The 21,035-nt window shown below is 45.1% G+C and overlaps 1 protein-coding gene across 1 annotated transcript; it reads left to right on the top strand.

The window, feature by feature from the left end:
- Positions 1-14,530: 14,530 nt before the first annotated feature.
- Positions 14,531-19,542, top strand: LOC119268144 (mitochondrial uncoupling protein 1-like). Its single transcript, XM_037549675.1, has 9 exons — positions 14,531-14,786; positions 15,213-15,419; positions 15,522-15,591; positions 15,736-15,866; positions 15,958-16,056; positions 16,130-16,234; positions 16,336-16,410; positions 18,977-19,063; positions 19,287-19,542. Exons 1-9 carry the CDS (start codon positions 14,721-14,723, stop codon positions 19,305-19,307), a joined length of 861 nt encoding a protein of 286 aa, XP_037405572.1. The 5' UTR covers positions 14,531-14,720; the 3' UTR covers positions 19,308-19,542.
- The last annotated feature ends 1,493 nt before the right edge of the window (positions 19,543-21,035 follow it).

The raw sequence follows: 21,035 nt of genomic DNA, 5'->3' as shown, positions 1-21,035 counted from the left end.
TCGATCTAATCTACGAAAAACTGTAAAATCTCACCGAGCAACCTGGAAATCTGATACCACTTGATAGAGGCGAGGGTCCCGATGTTTCGATGAGATGGTGGCTATCGTTTTCTGTGGGAGTCAACTTTGACGATCCGACTACGAACGTGCGAGACGTCGTGCCTTAGCAATCGCTAAACCAACTTCCGAGGGTTATTGACCATGCTGGAGCACGATCAACCTGACCACGAGGGTCTGTTTCCTGCGAGCAAACGAAGAACAAGCAAGAAACTGAGATTGCAATCTGGATATTGCGAATATAAGATGAAAGCTTTATTGATCAAGGTGGGGTTCTGTGACATCTTGGTCTGGTTGTTGGACACAAACGAAGTACGCGAAGTTGCAGCTATGGCGAACTTTTGATCTAAACAAAACCCAAAGTCTAAACGACGCCCTAAGGGCTGTATATATGGAGGAAGAGGGGGGAATTTCGTGGCCCTTGAGGGTGGGGTCCGAAACCAACCCTAACTCTTGTTTCCCCACACATACGGACTCTAAAAATAGCCTATACTTAAGTATTTCGAAATTACATGGGCCTGGCCCATTAATAAGGTGACGCAGCACCTAGAATAGCCTATGGACGAATATTATGAAGTGGCATCTTGTATATTTCGTCCAAGGCTTCATGCACTCCTTATGGCGGCTTTAAAGTCCTGAAATCATCACTTGTAACTCCGTTCTTGATCCCCTTGCGCATGCCATCAACTCCATGTGTGTTCTTGCTCCAATGTTCATCCTTCTCCAAGCTTGGCCCTTCATCTGTAAGCAAAACAAATGTATCCAATTTAGGCAGCATCATAATCTCATGAACATTAGAATCATTACCAAGAAACGTAAGTACCTGGTAATTTAATTGGCGTGCGCGAGCTCTAGTAATTGGTCCAGTATATGTAACAGTAGGGGCTGTGGGTGTAACAATGGTATTGATGTCCTCATCAGGAGAAAAGATAAAAGATAAAAAGTGATAGATGAATTGATCGATTGTGTGTTGTTTCAATCGGCCGTCACCCCCAACATATATAAGAGGCAGTTGGACTTCCTGTACAAGCAAAGGATTTATCTAGGCTTTCCTTACAAGAAAATTACATCAATTCACGTCCAAAACCCTAGTCAAATTCGGACTGGTTTTATCCGAACTTTCCAAAACTGTTCGGTTTAAACTAGTTGTACCTTGCGAGTCTTTTTTGTGGTGGCAAACGACCTCGGATGGAAATGTGTTCAAAAACAATCCTGACTGTTTCGACGAGACGAACAACTTTCATGTTGAACATTTTTTCATCAGAGGTCATCTCGAGGGTAAAATCGCTCGTGCAAGACAGCTAATTATTCACACAGCGCATCAGACATACCCACATATGTGTCTGGTTCCGGGCGTCATATTTTTGCTCAGTGGAGGGTCGCGCTGTGCGGGCTCTAACTTTTGCATATGACCTCGGATTTAGACGATATTTATATCAAAATCAATCGTTTCGACGAGATGCACAACTTTCATATTGAAACATTTTCCATCAGAGGCCATCTAAATTGAGTTTATGGCCATTTTATAATCTGATGTCAATATGCGCATCTCCGAACTTGTCATAGCTTTTGCATCCGAACTCTGTTTTAGACCATCTTCAAATCCATCTTGATCTTCTCGAATAGATCTATACCACGATGACTCCAATCATAACTTTGAATTAATCTTGACATAGCTTTAAGCAACTTTTATGATTTGCCACTTTTGAGCGTCAACACATGCCCCCCTGTTTTTCGGCAAAGCTTGTGTGCCGAAAAATAACTTGCGCATAGCTTGTTCTAAGGACGATGTCAACACTCCACCAGCCATTTTGCATGTTCTTAGGACGATAAGTATATATCGGCCATTTAGATTAGCAACAAAGTGAAGCTAATTGAACATATGATGATTTGGTAATACCTTTTCATGATGTAAGAAATTACATTGCATCCATGGATTAAAATAAGCCCACGGAGGGTAACCAATCATACCTGATAAAGAGTTCCATGGCATGCGCATCAACGACATAGTTGAAGAATATGGATAATGTGTGGACCGAAGATGTTGAAACCTTCGGCTTGGTCCTTCATAGTTTTCACTCTTTTCCTTCTTCATCTTTGCCGCACTTCGTATAATGAATGCTTTCACATAATTCTTATTTTGAGTACTTCCTTTAGGAACCCATGCCATGTTCCTTTATTCAAGTTCTTGTGCACTAAGTTTTTGTAATTTCTTCTTTTGCCAATATGATAAGCCGAGTGAGCGCCCCGGCTGTGATTTTGTTTGAACTAATGACAATTCTTGTTTTACCTTGTGCACTTTCAACTTCTTTTCTTCAGATTTGGAACTTTGATTTCTCGACAATTGATTGCTTCATCTCATTGCCTTTAGTAGCCAATGTTAACACTTTAATTGACTCTTTATCCTTTAAGATCAAATCTGAATTGGCACTCTTGCGACCATCTTTTTAAACTCGATATACTTGTTTGATCACCTATTCCTTCTTTCTTGAGCTCCGGACCGATTCTTTCTTATTAAAACGGTCTTGAACATATGACAGCTCACTGAACATTGATCTTTTCGGAGCTGCATAACAATGGTGAGATGGTCTAAAATATGATGGAGAATGTGCCATTGTATCATACCTGTCCCATGATGAATATCGATCTACATGAGCATCGGGAGGCATCCACGACATTAGCATTGCCGGCCCAAAATAAGGATATGAACACGTTGCATTAAAATTCTCTTCTTGCCAATACCGATCCTTGGATTTGCGCCTAGTGGGTGATCTTGATGCTTTTGCATCACTTGACCGATAAGCACCATTGTCTTCACTTTTCTTTTAATATTTATCTAATAATTGTGCAAAAGTGACCGTGAATTTCTTGTACTCGCGCTTATTGCCGCCTTTATCTCCTTTTGTTTTGCTTGCGTCGATCTTTGGATTGCTTTGTTGCCCCCCAGTCCTTGGCGTCTTCATTGTATCTTCGATAGGACTCATGCCTTCAAGAATATTTTCATTGTGCTCTTGAACAACTTCTTTACTTGAAAGCTTGATCCCATCACCTGTAGTTTTTGCCTTCTCATCTTTAAAGGAATGTCCTGAAGTATCCGATTCAAAAACTTTTTTCCATTAGGACCAATCGGAATAGACTGGTCATCCCTTGGTGTTTCAACAAATTTTAATCGTCCTTTATCAATGGCCGATTTAACTATTTGACGAAACATGTTGCAATCCTCAAAATTATGCTTGGACGAATCATGCAACTTGCAATACATTCGTCCTTGGATTGATGGCTTCACATGGTGATCAAGAACTCTAATGTAATTATTTTTCAGCAACAAATCAAATATTTGATCACACATGGTTGAATTGAAGGTATACTTCTTGTTTTCTAGCCGATCTTGATGTGCAAACGGCTTTGGAGTTAAGCAAACAAATGGTTCAAATTTGGAATGTCGCCATTCGGCTATGCATTGTGTTTTGCATCCTATCTCCGATGTATTTGGATAAGATATTATATTAGCATCAGATTTCTCAAAAGAATTTGACCTTGGCTTTAAATTTCTGAAACGAAAATAGTTAGAATACACATGTCTCAATTGAGACCAAGTGCAAGCCAAGTATGAAACAAGCAAAGCTACACAATTAGATATGAAATTTTGATAAAGCAATGGGGAAAATTTTGGCTGCAATAATAGGTAACTATCGGTCTTTATAAATGGCACAATAGGTTGACCGATATGCTCTATAACAGTTTTATTGCTAACAAGTAATTTTCCCTTCTTCATTGGTCTTTCAAAATTACTTATGAGAATTTTTCTTATAGAAGCATCAACAATAAAGTTGCGACCAAATCGGAAGATAGGTAAATCACTTGCTAGACATACCTCTTCAAACACGTTGGGAGAGCATGATGGTTGTGTTACTTGAACGATATATTGTTTCGCTTTCGAATAGCTCCCCAACACCTTGTCGTCCTGTTTTTCTAGAAAAGATTCGGCATACGTAATATTTGATTCAGTCTTTTCAATAGCCGAATTAACTTTGTTATCCGAATCACCACCTTTTTTGACAATTCTATCCACACCCAATGCTTTCTCTTTTTGGCATAATCTAGCTTGGATTGCAGTAGAATTAATAGGCCTTCCCTCTTTTATTAATTCATGTAGAACAACATTGCATTCGTCCCAAAAAGACGTAAGGTTTTTCTTAATGACCCAGTCTGGATAGAGTTGCCCCCCGACACTTTTAGACTCTTTCGGTAACGAGATGTCACCGAAATTCTGTAATTGTGTTGGAGGGACATGATATGCCACGGTAGTAGGTGAAGGCATTTGTGCTCTTGTAGAAGTTTCACTTATTCGGCCATGACCATGAAGGTGTGGAGCCGAATTATGGACATCAACAGTTGCGTATGGTGCCAGAAAATTAGTAGCATGAGGTGTAGCATATGATGTTTGAGGGTAATTGGCCGAATAACTAGTAGTAGCATGGCCAATTCCTCTATCCACCGACACGTTTGGATTAACATACTGCAAGTTATTTACCGAGGAATAAAAAGTTGAAACACTTTGTTGCATCCTATTGGAAGTTCCTACATGGGGTGTCTCAACTTGATTAACCGAACTCATCATGTTGTTCATCGGCATATGGACTTGTGGGGCTGCCGATGCATGGGAGTTCGTATACATATGTTCCATGTTGCTAAAATTATATGAGGTAGAAGCATGGAGATTTTGTTGCATCGGCTCTTGTGCATAATTAGATGCATGATTGATAAAGCTAGGGCTAGCCGATACATTATGCTCATTAAACGATCTAGCAACAACATATGCATTATTTGCATCTACATAAGTGAATTGGGTATTCATGTTACCTTTGTAGATTGCAAACCCTAGATGACGATCTCTTCATAGCAAGAACGGGCAGGAGACCGTTCAAAGCTTCGTCCCCAGCGGAGTCGCCAAAAAGTGTGTTCGCACACGAACACGTCACCGTGTACCCTCAACACCGAAGGTGATGCACCGCAGCTCACGTCGAAGGAGGCCCGCCCAAAAGCACGGTATGCAGGCAATCCAGCGGGCGCTTTTGAAGATCCGAAACCCCGCATGCCCGGGAGGGACCCCGTCTGGACGCGCGGCGGCTATGGGCTGCCCTAGGTCGACCTGATCGCCCCTAGGGCCTCGAGGTTCGCCGCCCTGCAAAGAAGAAGAACAGACGAAGAACAAGGAAGAAGAAGAACTAGGGTTAAGGAGAAAATATAAAAGATAAAAAGTGATAGATGAATTGATTGATTGTGTGTTGTTTCAATCGGCCGTCACCCCCAACATACATAAGAGGCGGCTGGACTTCCCGTACAAGCAAAGGATTTATCTAGGCTTTCCTTACAAGAAAATTACATCAATTCACGTCCAAAACCCTAGTCAAATTCGGACTGGTCTTATCCGAACTTTCCAAAACTATTCGATTTAAACTAGTTGTATCTTGCGGGTCTTTTTTGTGGTGGAAAACGCCCCTAGATGGAAATGAGTCCAAAAGCAATCTTGACCGCTTCGACGAGACGAACAACTTTCATGTTGAATGTTTTTTCATCAGAGGTCATCTCGAGGGTCAAATCACTCGTGCAAGACAGCTAATTATTCACGCAGCACATCAGACATACCCAAATATGTGTCTGGTTCCGGGCGTCATATTTTTTCTCACTGGAGGGTCGCGCTGTGCAGGCTCTAACTTTTGCATATGGCCTCAGATTGAGACGATCTTTATATCAAAATCGATCGTTTTGACGAGATGCACAACTTTCATGTTGAAACATTTTCCATCAGAGGCCATATAAATTAAGTTTATGGCCATTTTATAATCTGACGTCAATATGCGCATCTCCGAACTTGTCATAACTTTTGCATCCGAGCTCTGTTTTAGACCATCTTCAATCCATCTTGATCTTCTCGAATAGAGCTATACCACGGTGACTTCTAATCATAATTTTTAATTAATCTTGACATAGCTTTAAGCAACTTTTATGATTTGCCACTTTTGAGCGTCAACAACACCACCCTGAACCCAACCACCAGAGCAGCTTCACCCATGCCCTCGTCCATAGCCTCAGATCCACTTCGCCCACACCATAGTCCACCCTACCAGAGCCACTCCACAAACACCCTACTCCACGGTTATAGATCTCCTTACCGGACCCCGACAGGCAGTGCAACATCATCACCCTTGACGTTTCTAACCTCATTCCCACCGTCTAGCAAGATGCCAAGCACCTGCCATAGCCTATGTACTTGTCTCCTTTAAACCCATCCAGCATCACCTACCCGATATACTTCAAATAAACTAACAGGTCGCTATTACATGTTATGCAGCTGGCAAAAACTATAAGGACGATGTTTCTTCTGGATCTAACAGCTTGGCCAACCAAGATCCTGGACTGAGGCATTGCTATGATCTTGTAAGTCTCTCTCTCTCTTGTATTGTTGTGTGCCTGCCAGTGTGCTTTGGTAGGATTTTTGACCAGCAATCCCTTGCAGACAATGATTTCCACTACTGGCTGGTAAATTAGAGATGTAGTGTCATACATGATATTCCCTCCGTTCCTAAATATAAGTCTTTGTAGAGATTCCACTATAGACTACATATAGAGCAAAATGAGTGAATCTACACTCGAAAATGCATCTATATACATGTGTATGTGGTCCATACTGGAATCTCTACAAAGACATATATTTAGGAACATAGGTAGTACATTACACAAAATCATAGGTGGCATGTAGGAATTCCAGTACACTACATTAGGCTCCCTTAGAGTGCATGCTAGTCCAGTACACAGAGTCATGTCTAGTTTATGCTATGTACACAATCGTTAATTGGTGATTTAAATATGCGCAAGGAATATGCAATGTATTATCATGTAGAGATATCTGAAGTTAGCCGTGTCAACTTGCAGATAGGGTTACGCAATGAAAAAGTACAAGATGTATGTGGCAATTTCATGGAACATCGCAAAAAAAGGGGAGGCAGCGGTGAGCCTATACAGTGTGCTATGGTAGGTCACTCTGGCCTAGTTCTTTTGCAGGATTCTTCCAGAATCTACCCCTCTCTAGCTTCTCCTAGAATCTTTAACCCCCATTTGTTTTACAATCCTAACTAATTAGACTCTAACTAGATAAGATTGTAAAACAAATGGGGCTCAAAGATTCTAAGAGAATCTGGCAAAAGAACTGGGCCTCCATTGTAATCATCATGACATGTTATTTGTATGTCAGTGTTGTTGGCCAAGTTTCTTAGGGACAGTTATTTCGAGTTATCCTAAGAAAATAAGCACCTTTGAATATAAGCTCCACATAATAAGCCAACCAGTTCTTTTCATTGCTTGCCTTTTCAGCTTATCTGTGGTATGATCAGTGAAAAGTCTATATTGCATTATATTTTGTCATTTTCCTGGCCATATGAAAATTAATTTGACTTGCAAACATCACAAATTGAACCCAGTGCAGTAATTAATATGATAGGAAAACAGACCATCAATATTTGTTCAAAATGCAAATACGAAGATACCATCTACTTGGCACAATATACTTTGGTCAATGTCTTCCATAGAAATCCCATTGCCTAATTTAAATGAAGAACGCATGACCTAAATTTAAATGAAGAACCATTATTTATCAAAATTTGATGGTCCAACTGGCTGGTTATTATCATATAGCACCACCACCTAAAAGCATCATATAGAAGCATCTCAGAGCAACTCATCATACAGCAGTAGCAGCAGCTAGCAATTCATCATATACCAACAGGAGCTCATAGCAATTCATCATATAGCAGCAGCAGTAGCAGCAGCTAGCAATTCATCATATACCAGCAGCAGCTCATAGAAATTCATCATATAGCAGCAGCAGGAGCAGCTCATAGCAATTCATCATATAGCAGCAGCAGGAGCAGCTTATAGCAACTCATCATATAGCAGCAGCAGCGGCTCATAGCAATTTATCATATAGCAGCAGCTCATAGCAATTCATCATATAGCAGCAGCATGAGTGATACGTCCATTTTGCATCATGCTTTTATATTGATATTTATTGCATTATGGGCTGTTATTACACATTATGTCACAATACTTATGCCTATTCTCTCTTATTTTACAAGGTTTACATGAAGCCGACAGCTGGAATTCTAGGTTGGAAAAGGAGAAAATATTAAAGACCTTTTCTGCACAACTCCAAAAGTCCTGATACTTCACGAGAGCGCGTTTCAGAATATATATAAAATATTGGGCGAAAGAAGTACGAGAGGGGGGCCACCCACCGTCCACGAGGGTGGGGGGCGCGCCCTACCCCCTGGGCACGCCCCCTCCCTCGTGGGCGCCCTAGTGTCCCTCTGATGCCCATCTTTGGCTATATGGAGTCTTTCGTCAAGAAAAAAATCATAAGCAAGCTTTCGGGAAGAAACTCCGCCGCCACGAGGCGGAACCAATCTAGGGCTCCGGCGGAGCTGTTCTGCCGGGGAAATTTCCCTCCAGGAGGGGGAAATCATCACCATCGTCATCACCAACGATCCTCTCATCGGGAGGGGGTCAATCTCCATCAACATCTTCACCAATACCATCTCATCTCAAACCCTAGTTCATCTCTTGTGTCCAATCTTTGTCCCAAAACCTCAGATTGGTACCTGTGGGTTGCTAGTAGTGTTGATTACTCCTTGTAGTTGATGCTAGTTGGTTTACTTGATGGAAGATCATATGTTCAGATCTATTATGCATATTAATACCCCTCTGATTATGAACATGAATATGATTTGTGAGTAGTTACGTTTGTTCCTGAGGACATTGGAGAAGTCTTGCTATAAGTAGTCATGTGAATTTGGTATTCGTTCGATATTTTGATGAGATGTATGTTGTCTTTCCTCTAGTGGTGTCATGTGAACGTCGAGTACATGACACTTCGCCATTGTTTGGGACTAGAGGAAGGTATTGGGAAGTAATAAGTAGATGATGGGTTGCTAGAGTGACAGAAGCTTAAACCCTAGTTTATAAGTTGCTTCGTAAGGGGCTGATTTGGATCCATATGTTTCATGCTATGGTTAGGTTTACCTTAATACTTCTGTTGTAGTTGCGGATGCTTGCAATAGGGGTTAATCATAAGTGGGATGCTTGTCCAAGGAAGGACAGTACCCAAGCACCGATCCACCCACATATTAAATTATCAAAGTACCGAACGCGAATCATATGAACGTGATGAAAACTAGCTTGACGATAATTCCCATGTGTCCTCGGGAGCGCTTTCCTTTATATAAGAGTTTGTTCAGGCTTGTCCTTTGCTACAAAGAGGATTGGGCCATCTTGATGCACCTTATTTACTATTATTACTTGTTACTCGTTACAAATTACCTTACCACAAAACTATCTGTTACCGATAATTTCAGTGCTTGCAGAGAATACCTTGCTGAAAACTGCTTATCATTTCCTTCCGGTCCTCGTTGGGTTCGACACTCTTACTTATTGAAAGGACTACGATAGATCCCCTACACTTGTGGGTCATCGAGGAGCAGCTCACAGCAATGCACCATATAGCAGCAGCAGCTCATAGCAATTCATCGTATAGTGGATCAGAATGAAAAATTTGGCAAAAATTAGAGGAGATCCTCACCTTGTTGGATGAGCTCATCCTTCAATAGCACCTCAAGGCCACGGCCCGGGAGGAGGGGAGGGGGAACGAGGTGCCTTCTGCCGGAGTGGGGCATCGGTCGTAGTTGTGCGGCGACCACCAGAGTAGTGCGTTGGACGGACCACATCGGAGCAGCTGCTGGAGACCATGAGAATGAGGGGCGGCTCTAGAGGGAGGAGCAGCCGGGGAGATTTGGCCTTACCCGCCGGCCATGTAGCCTAGCTGGACAGAGCATCGTCGAGGACCAGGCCATATGCGACCAGTGGCGACGGATCGCTGGAGGAACCCTAACGCTGCAAGCAGGGGATCGAGGTAGAGGAAAAGGGGAGAGGATACGCAAGCGGGCATGGCAATGAACGCTTGTGTGTTTGTTTTTAATTGAGGGTCAGGTGTGACGCGAATGTGAGTAGTAGCATTTTGAGTGTAATATAGGCAGACAACAGAGTCATTTCACTATTCTCCTTCCCTTCAATTTTTAGTGAGCTTCTACCCGAAGCACCCCCACCAAAGCGAAATAAGTTAAGCCCAAGCCCATAACTCAAAGATGACTTCTTTACACCTTTTATGGCTTATTTTGACAATAAGCTCTGAAAAGGCGGAATAGAACTGGCCCCTAACCTGCAATTCAATTGTGCGTGCAATGATGAATCGCTCCCGCCTGCTATATTGTACATTTAGGCATCATACATGGCATAACCTAATACATGTGCATTTCATTATAGAATCTGAAATATGCAATGTTTATGTTAGTTCATACATTGCACATGATGTTTAAATGCCCCCTAAATCTAGTTAGTCAAGTGATGGTCTTTAAGCCTCGTTCTATGCTTCTTTTCTTGATATGTAATTCAGTGTTGTGCAAGATTTGCTCACACATCTGTTCAATTGCTTGTTTGTATCATCCAACCATACTAGGACTGTTTGCTTTGATTACTTGTTGTTCTTGACCTAACAAAGCTTGTCAACGATTTAAACACTAAGGGCTATTGTAGTGGGGGCTTGTATAACTCATAGGTGACATAAAGGTTTGGTTGTACACTAAAGTAGGCTCTCCAAGAGTACCTGGAGATCCAGTTCGAAGGTATGCCTAGTTTTTACACAGTGCACACATAGTAAATGCTCGTTTCATTGTGTGCAAGAGATGTGGCATTTTTCATTATGTGGTGTTGTTTTGTTATAAACTCATCCTTTTGTGTGGTTCACAGACTGGAAAGCATGCATATTTATCTTCCAAGGAGACCAGTAACTAGTTTGTGTCACCTTGTAGAGGGGGTGCAATCAAGATAAGATTGAGGATTTCCAAGTACAAGATGTTAGGAAAGAGCCTTGCAAGAGAAGGAGGAGCAGCGCTGAGCCTGTTCAACCAGTTATGGTAAGTCACTGTATTACAATTACCATGACATCCTATTTGTCTGACATTGTGCTTGTGTAGGGTTCTTCACCTGTAACCTAGTCATTGGGCCATTGATTTAAAAACCCCTCCGCTCACTACTATATGACGTTCTAACTTTTTTTATAAATCAGATGTATCTAAACACATTTTAATGTGTCTGTTCACTCATTACGGATGTAGTCTACTTTTAAATATCTAAAACATCTTATAGTAGTGAACAGTGTGAAACTACTTCCTGTCATGGTAGAGTGGGCGATGTCATAACCAAACGCATATTCACATCATTAGCCTCCCTATCATTACTAGGATATTGATTATATACTAGTCGAGATACTTCATAGGGGGAAAACAATATTACATTACTTGTTCCTTTATATAGTAAATGTAGCTAGGCCATGGATGTTATTGAGGCGTGCATGTATGCATGTTGCCAACTCAACAGTTCAATTGCTTGTTTGTTTCAAGCATAGTTAAATTGCTCTTTTCAATTGCTTTATTTGTCCTCAGTTAATGAGATGCCCAAACAATGATGCCTGATGTTGGGTACTTGTATAACTATTAGTTGACATAATTAAAGGCATTGCCATTTAGTTACTCTGGCGAAGGGTTCCTGAAGCTTTGAAGTCTATTAACCAACTATTACTACATGAGGCTCACAATCTAGTTTATACTAGGCTAATGATTGCATAGTTTTGCTTGTTGTAGTAGGTTGTATGAATCCCTCTGTTGTTCATTATGCTCCCTAAGACTTTAATTGAGCTACAGAATGGCCAACTGCTTGCTTACTTATACGCAAGATATATATGTAGGGTGGGTCTATTCTTCTAACACCGTTAAGATTCTTATTCTACACACAAAATGTCTTATTCTGCTAACACCTCCGGACTCGCACCTACAGAGTCAAACGAAACCATCGACCACCACCTACACACGCACGACCCCCGGCCCAGATCCCCTCCACCTCCGCCTCGACACGCCCCCGCCTAGCTAACTACCTCTCGTGGTCGGCGTGCCCACAACCCCCTCCCACCGCCGGCGTGCCCTCACCCCTCTACCTTTCTCCGACCACCGCCCCGGTGCCGCACCTTCCCCCAACCCCACGCACCACCTTCTACTCCGGCCACCATCCTCCCCCTCTTTCTCCCGTGCCACCCCTGGTAATGGCAAGACCTGCCGCCATCGGCCCCGAACGCGGCCTCAACCACCGGATCCGCCCACCACGGCCCCCGGCGTGTCATCAACCGCCGGATCCGGCCGCCACCGACCCATGGTGCGGCATTCAACCATCGGATTTCGGCTGCCATCGGCCCCGACGCACCTTTAAACAACCAGAATTGGCCATGAGGACAATGGGTGGGGCAACCAGCCCCCATCTTCCCTTGGGCGGCTGTGGACTGCATCTCCATCATCGACGGGCCTCCCCTCTCCTCTAGACGGATTCCGGTGATCTCTGTCGTGCCATGGCCTACCATGGTGATGTCTTCAATGTCAAGGATCTCTCGCCCTACCATGGTGATGAAGATTTCGATTCGAGATCGGATATTTCCCAAGGGGGGGGGGAGATGATGCAGAGAATCCCACGGTCATCCCCATGGACGTATCGACATCTCCCACGACACCACTTGGACCAATGACAAGAGCCCGAGCAAAGGCTATCGAAGATAAGGTGAACTCGCGTCTCTCCGAACTTCCACTTCCTACATATGAGACATGGCTACTACCTCATGCGGAGACCCTATGTGTGATCAGGTGCTTGGAGGAAAGCCACGGATCAACTACACCCAACGGACAAGACGGCGAGGACACCAAGTTCAATGGACAAGAAGAAGGATTGCTCGAAACTCTCAGTCTTCGAACGACCGACGCCTCTCGGATGTCCGACGCCTGGAGCCTCCAACCGGCCAGCCAAGTCCCAGCCCGCGCACGCTCCAGCGTTCGGACGGCCGACACCTCCCAGCGTCCGGATGACTGAGCAACACCGGACGACCGGCACCACTGCACCCGAGCCAAAACATCGGAAGTATGGAGATCACCGGACATCCGACCCCGACCGGGCATTCGACCAAAGCAAACCCGAGCCAAAACATCGGACTTCCGATGAGCACCGGACGTCCGGACCCTTGCGAGCCATCGGACGACCGGTGACCGTCGGAGGTTTGACGCCTGTATGCCGCCCGCGTGTTGGGCCGAAGCCCACTTACCCTTCCGTGACTCTAGAATATAAATAGACCTCCTCCTCCCTCCTTCTAGGGTTAGCGTTGTGTTAGCTCATATGTGAGATAGGGCTTCGCTCATCCATCTGGATCCACTCCATCGCGAGGGACCGTCACCTCTTCGGAGAAGATCCACTTGGATTCAAGACCCCTAACGGGAAGACCTCAAGACCTCCTCTCCGAGAAGAACCGGTTACCTATGTATCGTCCTTTGTTGGATTCAGACCGTGTATCTATTTGTGTTTCGAGGATCTAGCATATGTGTGACCTAATCTTGTTGGTTTGAGTGATTCTCTTGTGTTTCCCTTCGTGATTTCCCCTTTTATGTTCTTCGTGTTCATCGCGGGATCCGCTCCTTTCATGAAAGATCGGTCGTATAGGGTTCCACCCTACATCAAAAAACATCACCGGCACCTTCATCGGTAGCTATGAGGGGACACCGGTGGCGGGGAGGGGAGGGAAGGGAGGAGGAAGAGGGCTATAGAGGCTAGGTAGGGCTGGGCGTTCGGTTCCCTGAACCGACCGGTGCGGCTCTTTGGTTTTTGCAACAATTCAGTTTTGAGAAATCATTGACTGGTCTGTCAATAAAAAACTGTTAAACCGAGGTTCCGTTGCACCGAGAAATCGGTTTGGTCATCGGTTATGACCCAATGGCACCGATATAATAGAAAAGGCGAGTAGCAGCAGGAATCATTGTGGCCGTACTGATAGTACTCAGTGTCTATACCGGTGTACACCATGTGGCACTGCGTGCCTACCTGCTAAAAGATAATACTAGCCTCCACGCCAATTCACATGCTCAGCATTGGGAACACGAGGAAGCATCGACCATTAAACTCAATGCCGAAATTATTTTAATAAAAAAACTCCATGCGGGAAGCCAGGAGGCGGTGAATTTAATTGCAGAGGTTAGTCGGCGCGCGGCTCGATCGCTACCTTGGTATACTCGCTACGCATGCGGCTGCGAGAGATTAGGGTAGACCCATAGGGATAGCAGTAGGCGCGTATGGGCCAGGCCTTCTTTTTACTGGGTGTTCGGTCACTTCAGTTGACCGAGGGCTAAACCCAAATGCATCGAACTAACTTCGGTTTTTCAGACATGTAAACCGGTCATACCACCGAAGTTTTCGGTATCGGTGTATTCGACTTCAGTGCCGGTTATTTTGGTTCGGTACATCGGGTTTCGGGTTACAATCTACAAAACGATTTCAGAGACTGCAGATATGAATCATTTGCTAGAGTTTACTGTAACCGACGAAGCCTGGAAACAAGAAAGACGCTGAGATCTGAATCTATAGATCTTAAATATGGACTAGATCAGCAGCCTACTCGGAGCTTGCTTCTACCCTTCTTTCCCTCTACTCGCCATCGACCGCACAGCCGCCGCCGCTTCCCCGGGGATAAAATGGCGACGGCCTCTTCCTTCGCCGCCGTCTTCATCAGCAGCGCCATCGCCTCCTGCTTCGCTGAGGTACACCACAGCATTGCAGTCTCTCTTGCTCTATCCTGGCTGTGCCGCTGCCTAGCATATCCCTTGTATTGGGGATTGGGATGAATGCCTGCTCGATCTTGCTAATGCACCCCGTGATAGAAGGGAAGCTTTTTGGATAACATTTCCAGCCAACATACCATACCAGTGTAGTACATATACTAGTGGTATATTAATCTGTTTCTCGTGCCATAAAAAACAAGCAGCAAGACCTGAGTAGGAGAGACTAGAGAACCATTCCATTTCATCATCTGAGCTGCTGCACTAAACTAGAGCTATAGCTAGGCCTAGGGTTTCTTTGTTGCCTCACCTCTCCTTACCTGGATATGATATGATGATTACTGAGTCTCAGACTCGTTATATATTGATCATAATACTTGAGATTGTTGTTGTGATTGATTCCATCAGGTGTGCACCATTCCTCTGGACACAGCCAAGGTGCGTCTTCAGCTGCAAAAGAAAACAGCTGCTGGGCCTGCAGCTACAGTAGGAATGCTGGGCACAATGATGTCGATTGCAAGGGAGGAAGGCGTCAGCGCACTTTGGAAGGGCATCATCCCTGGCTTTCACCGCCAGTGCCTCTATGGCGGCCTCCGTGTCGGCTTGTATGAGCCTGTCTGTGCTGCTCCCATTTCACCTTGCAGTTGCAGTGCATTTCCCTTCTTCAGTTCAGAGTGACCAATTGCCTGACAGGATTGCTCTTTCTGTGCATTGCAGGTCAAAGCCTTATTTGTGTTTGTAGGTGATGCCACTTTAATGAACAAGATTCTTGCCGCTCTTACAACTGGTAAGCATTTCCAGCCTCTCTTCACTGGAAAAACTCTACTTTTCTCATAACATTGCCACACTACCCTGGTCCATTGTAAAGGGCCGTGCCAGGTTAATGTGGATGATGAAACACACACTGAACGAATTAACTATGTGTGTATAGGTGTCATAGCGATTGCTGTCGCAAATCCAACTGATCTTGTCAAAGTGAGATTGCAAGCAGATGGAAAATCTACTGCTGTCAAGAGGCACTATTCTGGAGCCCTTAATGCGTATGCCACCATAGTCAGACAGGTTGCTGCTACGATTCATCATGACAACGACCAGTAAAAGGTTACAAGATTATTCCTCTCGCCCATGGTCTGTAAGCTTGTTATTTTTCTAGGAAGGTATCGGAGCTTTGTGGACTGGCCTTGGTCCTAATATGGCACGAAATGCTTTGATTAATGCCGCCGAGTTGGCCAGCTACGACCAATTTAAACAGGTGCTCTTCATTCTCCCTCATCTTTCGATCCTGTATTTAATTATACTTTCATCACATTTTTCTTTGTGTGCAGATGTTTCTAGGTCTTCCTGGGTTTACAGATAATGTTTATACTCATCTTTTGGCTGGACTCGGTGCCGGTATTTTTGCTGTTTGCATTGGATCTCCAGTGGATGTGGTATTGTCTGCAAAAGCTTTATACCTCACTATTTCCCTTGTCTTCTATATTAATGAATGGTCTAGTTTTCATATATTTTTAATCGCATGAGTCCTTTGTAGGTGAAATCAAGAATGATGGGCGATTCAACATACAGAAGTACATTTGATTGTTTCGCCAAGACATTAAAAAATGATGTATGATGAACAATTTCCATTATTTTCAGTATTGTGCTGTTTTATACCTCCAAATTTCTAAGAACTTTATAGAAGATAACTTTTGATGTTCTATCACCAATATCCAAACACTTAGCGAACAAAATTCATTTTCCACTTGTGAAGCCCATATCTGTATGTATCAAATATGTCAACATCTGCCCTTAATATACTATATCATCCTTACTCAAATAAGAAACGGCAATATAGTTGATATTTTGTGTCAGATAGATAGTCATCACCTTGTTAGGTTATTGAGTTTTTCCCTTCCATGGGTGCCTGGTTGGTTTGCTCAACATATGGTTGTTGATGTATCCAGGAGATAAATGTCATTTTATTGCTGACTACCTGTTTGATGGATTATTTGAAGATGCTGACTTACGCTTGACTGCATTTTGCAGCTTAATCAGGAAACATGTGCATGGCTATATTTTCTGTCAGCTTTTTTCTAATGCTTATTATCACATTCCAAACCTCTCGTCCCTCTCGCGTCGCCCCTGCCTCTGGTCCCTCGACACGAGAGGCGCTAACCCTAGCCGCCAGCGCCCCAATGACTCCCCTCCCCCCCTCCGTCGCCGCCTAGGGTCGGCGCCGGCAAAGCCCGTGCGTTGGCCGGTAGCGGCAAAGGGCTGCTCCTCCTCTCGGATCGAATGTCGGCGAGGGCCCTGGATCCGCGGGACGCGGCCTCTCCCTTGGTCCATGGCGGCGCGACGGCGGCGCTTGTGGTGGCGACGGTAGAGATCGGCCAGATGATAGGGGTGGGGCTGGGCGTGGCCGGCAGCGGCGGCGAGGTCCGGCCTGGATCCTAGGGCGGCGGCCCTGGTCGGTGGTGGAGAGTGAAGCTCAGGCAGCCCGCATCGGCATGGCGTGGTGGTGCCCTTGTCCAAGGCGGAACTGCGCTGGTGATCTGGTGCTCCGGATTGGATTAGATCAGTGATGGTGACGAGCAAAAGCGGGATCTTTCCCGGCGGCTCACGCGGTTGGGCGAAGTGGGGTGGCGGCCCCCCTCCTAGGCTCTAGTGGTGGTGCACTCCGGTAGTGGCCGGTGCGCCAGGGCTCCCGCGGCGGCAGTGTTGTTGTGGGTGGTCGCCGGATCTGGGCGGCCTGATCTGGGGCTTTCAAGGTGGTCTGGCCGGTGCACAAGATATCGGTTGGATTCTCGTGGGACAGATCCAGGTGAAAACCGTCTTCGGCTGGTGGCCGGAGCCGGTGATGGAGACGCCCCGGGCGCCGTTTCCTTCTTGAAGGCATCATCGAGGTGAAGCTCCCACCTCATTCCGCTACCTTCGGGGGAAACCCTTGATCAGTCGATCGAATGATGGCGGTGCTTAAGTGTCGTTCCCTCGTTGGGGGCATCATTCTTGTAGGGGTTCATCGGCTAGAGGGACCAGTGGACGACTGCAACGATGGAGTGGCGTGGCATCTGACATGCCGACAACGGCGGGTCTCGGCGATGGTCGCGTGTTGATGGACGCGCGCAGGATGGTGGCGCTGTCTGGCGTCGTGGTGGCTTCTACGGCAGTTGGGCTTGGCAAGGCATATGCATTTATCTCTCTTGAAGATGGGACGGCGGAAGATGGCGGCGGCGGACTTTTCCATGTGTGTGAGGTTCTGCTACACCGGTTGGTGCTCTCGGCTCAAGGCAGCCTGGGGTGGCCACCGGATTAGATGGTGTGTGTGGATGCGCCAGGGCACTCCATGAGACTTGTAGGTGTAGCGATTGAGGTCGTCAGGAAGGTGGCTTTGGGTTGATCCATGCATCTACTTTGTCGGACCGTTGAATAATTAATAAAGATGGCTGTATCCATCGCTTGATGCAGAGGCCGGGGGTAAGCCTCCTTTTCGAAGTAAAAAAACATGCCGATGTATTGTAGTTTGAGTTTAGCCTAGATTTTGTTAAGATCACTACAGAATTTTAGAGCTACGACACACACACACACACACACACACACAGACAGGGAGAGAGAGAGAGAGAGAGAGGGAGGGAGGGAGGGAGGGAGAGGGAGGGAGAGGGAGAGGGAGAGGGAGAGGGAAAGAAACGTGCCTCTTTGGCCATTCCAAAGCTTTGCACTTTTTGTTGTAAACGCTTTGCTTCAGTTCGCTAAAGCCGGGCAAGCGCCTCCTTTCTAAAGGTAATTCCAAAGCAGCAGTTGTGTACTAGGAAAATTTCGTTGGTTAGTCTACCCCCAAACTTCCGTTCCTGTCCCATTCAGGCCACAGTTGCTAGCAGTTTTGATGATATGGCACGCTAGAGTTTCATGATGTGGCATACCACATTTAGAGAAAATTGATGAAATGGCATGCCGTCTCAGTAATCATTTTCTATAAATAGGCATAACATACGCCTGTGTGAATGCCAGCAACTTGTGGTTCTACCAACTATACCTTTTATTGTTGATCTGGTTTTGGATGGTGCAAATGCTTGTGCTGGAGGAATATGCTTTATTTTGCAATAATTTAGAAAGTGTAGTGTCAAGTTACTAGGTGCTTTGCAGAAAATCATCACTATAATACATCCATACTGACCAAAGATCGTGCTTTTCTGCAGGGACTTGCTGCTTTCTACAAGGGGTTTATTGCAAACTTTTGTCGAGTTGGGTCATGGAATGTCATAATGTTCTTAACTTTGGAACAGGTAACCTTTTCTACTCCCAACATAATTCTGACTTTTATGAGCTTCTTTGGACCTCATGACTTTGTTACGTTTTAATTTAATAATATGGATGCATGCATCGATTGATGCAGAGGCCGGCCGGGGGTGATCCTCCTTAAAAAAACATAATTCTGACTAAATTTTTTGCACACACTATTCCTGTAAAACTAACTGATCCATTTTTCTTTTGGTCGAATATAAAAAGGTTAGAAGATTCTTTCAGTAAGGATTATATATGAACCCTGCGCTGCAAGGTTTCCATGGAACAAGCTGGGTACAGCTTCTGGAGCAACAGACATACACAATCATTCAGCATAGGATTCAGATTTTCATTGTACAGGAGAATGCATTCTCATGTTGTAATTTGATCTATTTGATGACTACGACTGAGCATGTTGTTAGCTTTTACCGATGCCCGCTTTACTGGGTTAATAAATTTGACACGTTATACTTAAAAAACATCTGCTTATTTGTGCAATTTAAATAGAGATCATAAGAAACTTACTTTATAATCTCTAAATACATGTCAGCAAGTTTTTTTTTGTTCATTGCGATTAAAACAATGTTCTAAGTGTCAACTTACTTCCCCTGCTCATCCTCCAAGCATGTTCTCCTTCCGACCTCTGGTTGAAACATGGTAGTCATCTGTGTAGCCATACAACAGTGTTAAATTAATTTCGAGTGTATTGGGGTCGATCCGCTACCCTATTTTAATCACGCTTCGCTTAAACTTACGTAGAATAAACTCAGCGACAAGTGGACCATGTACTGAACGATCCAAGCCCTCACCGGAAAGGGTCGCCAACGCCTCGGAGGAGTCTGATTGGACAATGATCAGGCCTTCACTATGTTGTAATGCCAATGCCATGACCTGTATCAGGGCATGAATTTCTCTTGCTAAAGCATCATTGCAGTTAAATAAGAATTTCTCACTCTAAAGCATAATTGTAGTTAAATAAGAATTTGTACGTTGCAAAGACCACGCTTCCGTCATGCCTCCTAAGGATCATGCTCACCGCCCTTGTGTGGTCTGGAGCCAACAAGGCACCATCCAAGGAGAGGGGTACCAGGTTCGCCGGAGGTGGAGGCTGACAGGGTCCCAAACCCGGGGTGCCTGACGTAAGGGAGCCCGCCCTCGATCTTGGCCAGGGCCCACCAGGCCCAAAGGGAATCATGGAACCCTAAGGAGGCGAAGGCAATGAGCGTGTTCCCCAAGGTAGAGGGCAGCGGCCGAATTGATCTGACCTCCCCCCTATGTAAACCCTAGGCATCTCCTGTCTATATAAAGGGAGGCCTAGGTCCTCATTAGCAATCCAATCTGGAACTCAACTCTCGGTAAACATCTCAAACACCATTGTAATCCTCTACACGAGGCATTCCCTCACCATGAATAACAACACAAAGTAGGATGTAGGGTATTACTCTTTGGAGGCCCCAACCTGGGTAAATTGTGTGTGCACACTCCGTTTCGGTACTCCCGGGCTCGTCACGAACCATACCGAGCGATCTGACGGGAATTTGCTCCGTCAGTTGGTGCTCCAGGCATGGGCGATGTTGACCGGAGAACGAACCGGGCTTGGAGAATCATTAGAGGCCGACGATCACTCGCCATGCCATTTCGAGCTGCTATTTCGAGCTGCTCGCTGATGGATCAGGGCAATCCGATGACATCTCGCCTTCACGCTATGTCAAACGTGTGTATAACATGTAAGGGCAGGCCCAAGAGGTCTATGATCGGCCCGGTCACACTGCATGGAGACATATTATACGACCTACACGGTGCTACGAGGCCTCCTGCGGGACTTCCGTGAACATGATATTCATGACGTTTGGCACACACCAAAACTAGAAGCTCGCTAGACGCACGATCTACGCAACAGAGGACGTAACCAGTGAACGGCTGGCATGGTCCCAAGGTACGATCACCTTTGACGCCGAGGATCACCCCGAAGAC

The sequence above is a fragment of the Triticum dicoccoides genome, chromosome 3A, assembly GCF_002162155.2.
Source record: "Triticum dicoccoides isolate Atlit2015 ecotype Zavitan chromosome 3A, WEW_v2.0, whole genome shotgun sequence".
NCBI lineage: Eukaryota > Viridiplantae > Streptophyta > Magnoliopsida > Poales > Poaceae > Triticum > Triticum dicoccoides.
Note: the sequence above shows the minus strand (reverse complement) of the source record. Positions and strands in the feature narration are given on the sequence as shown.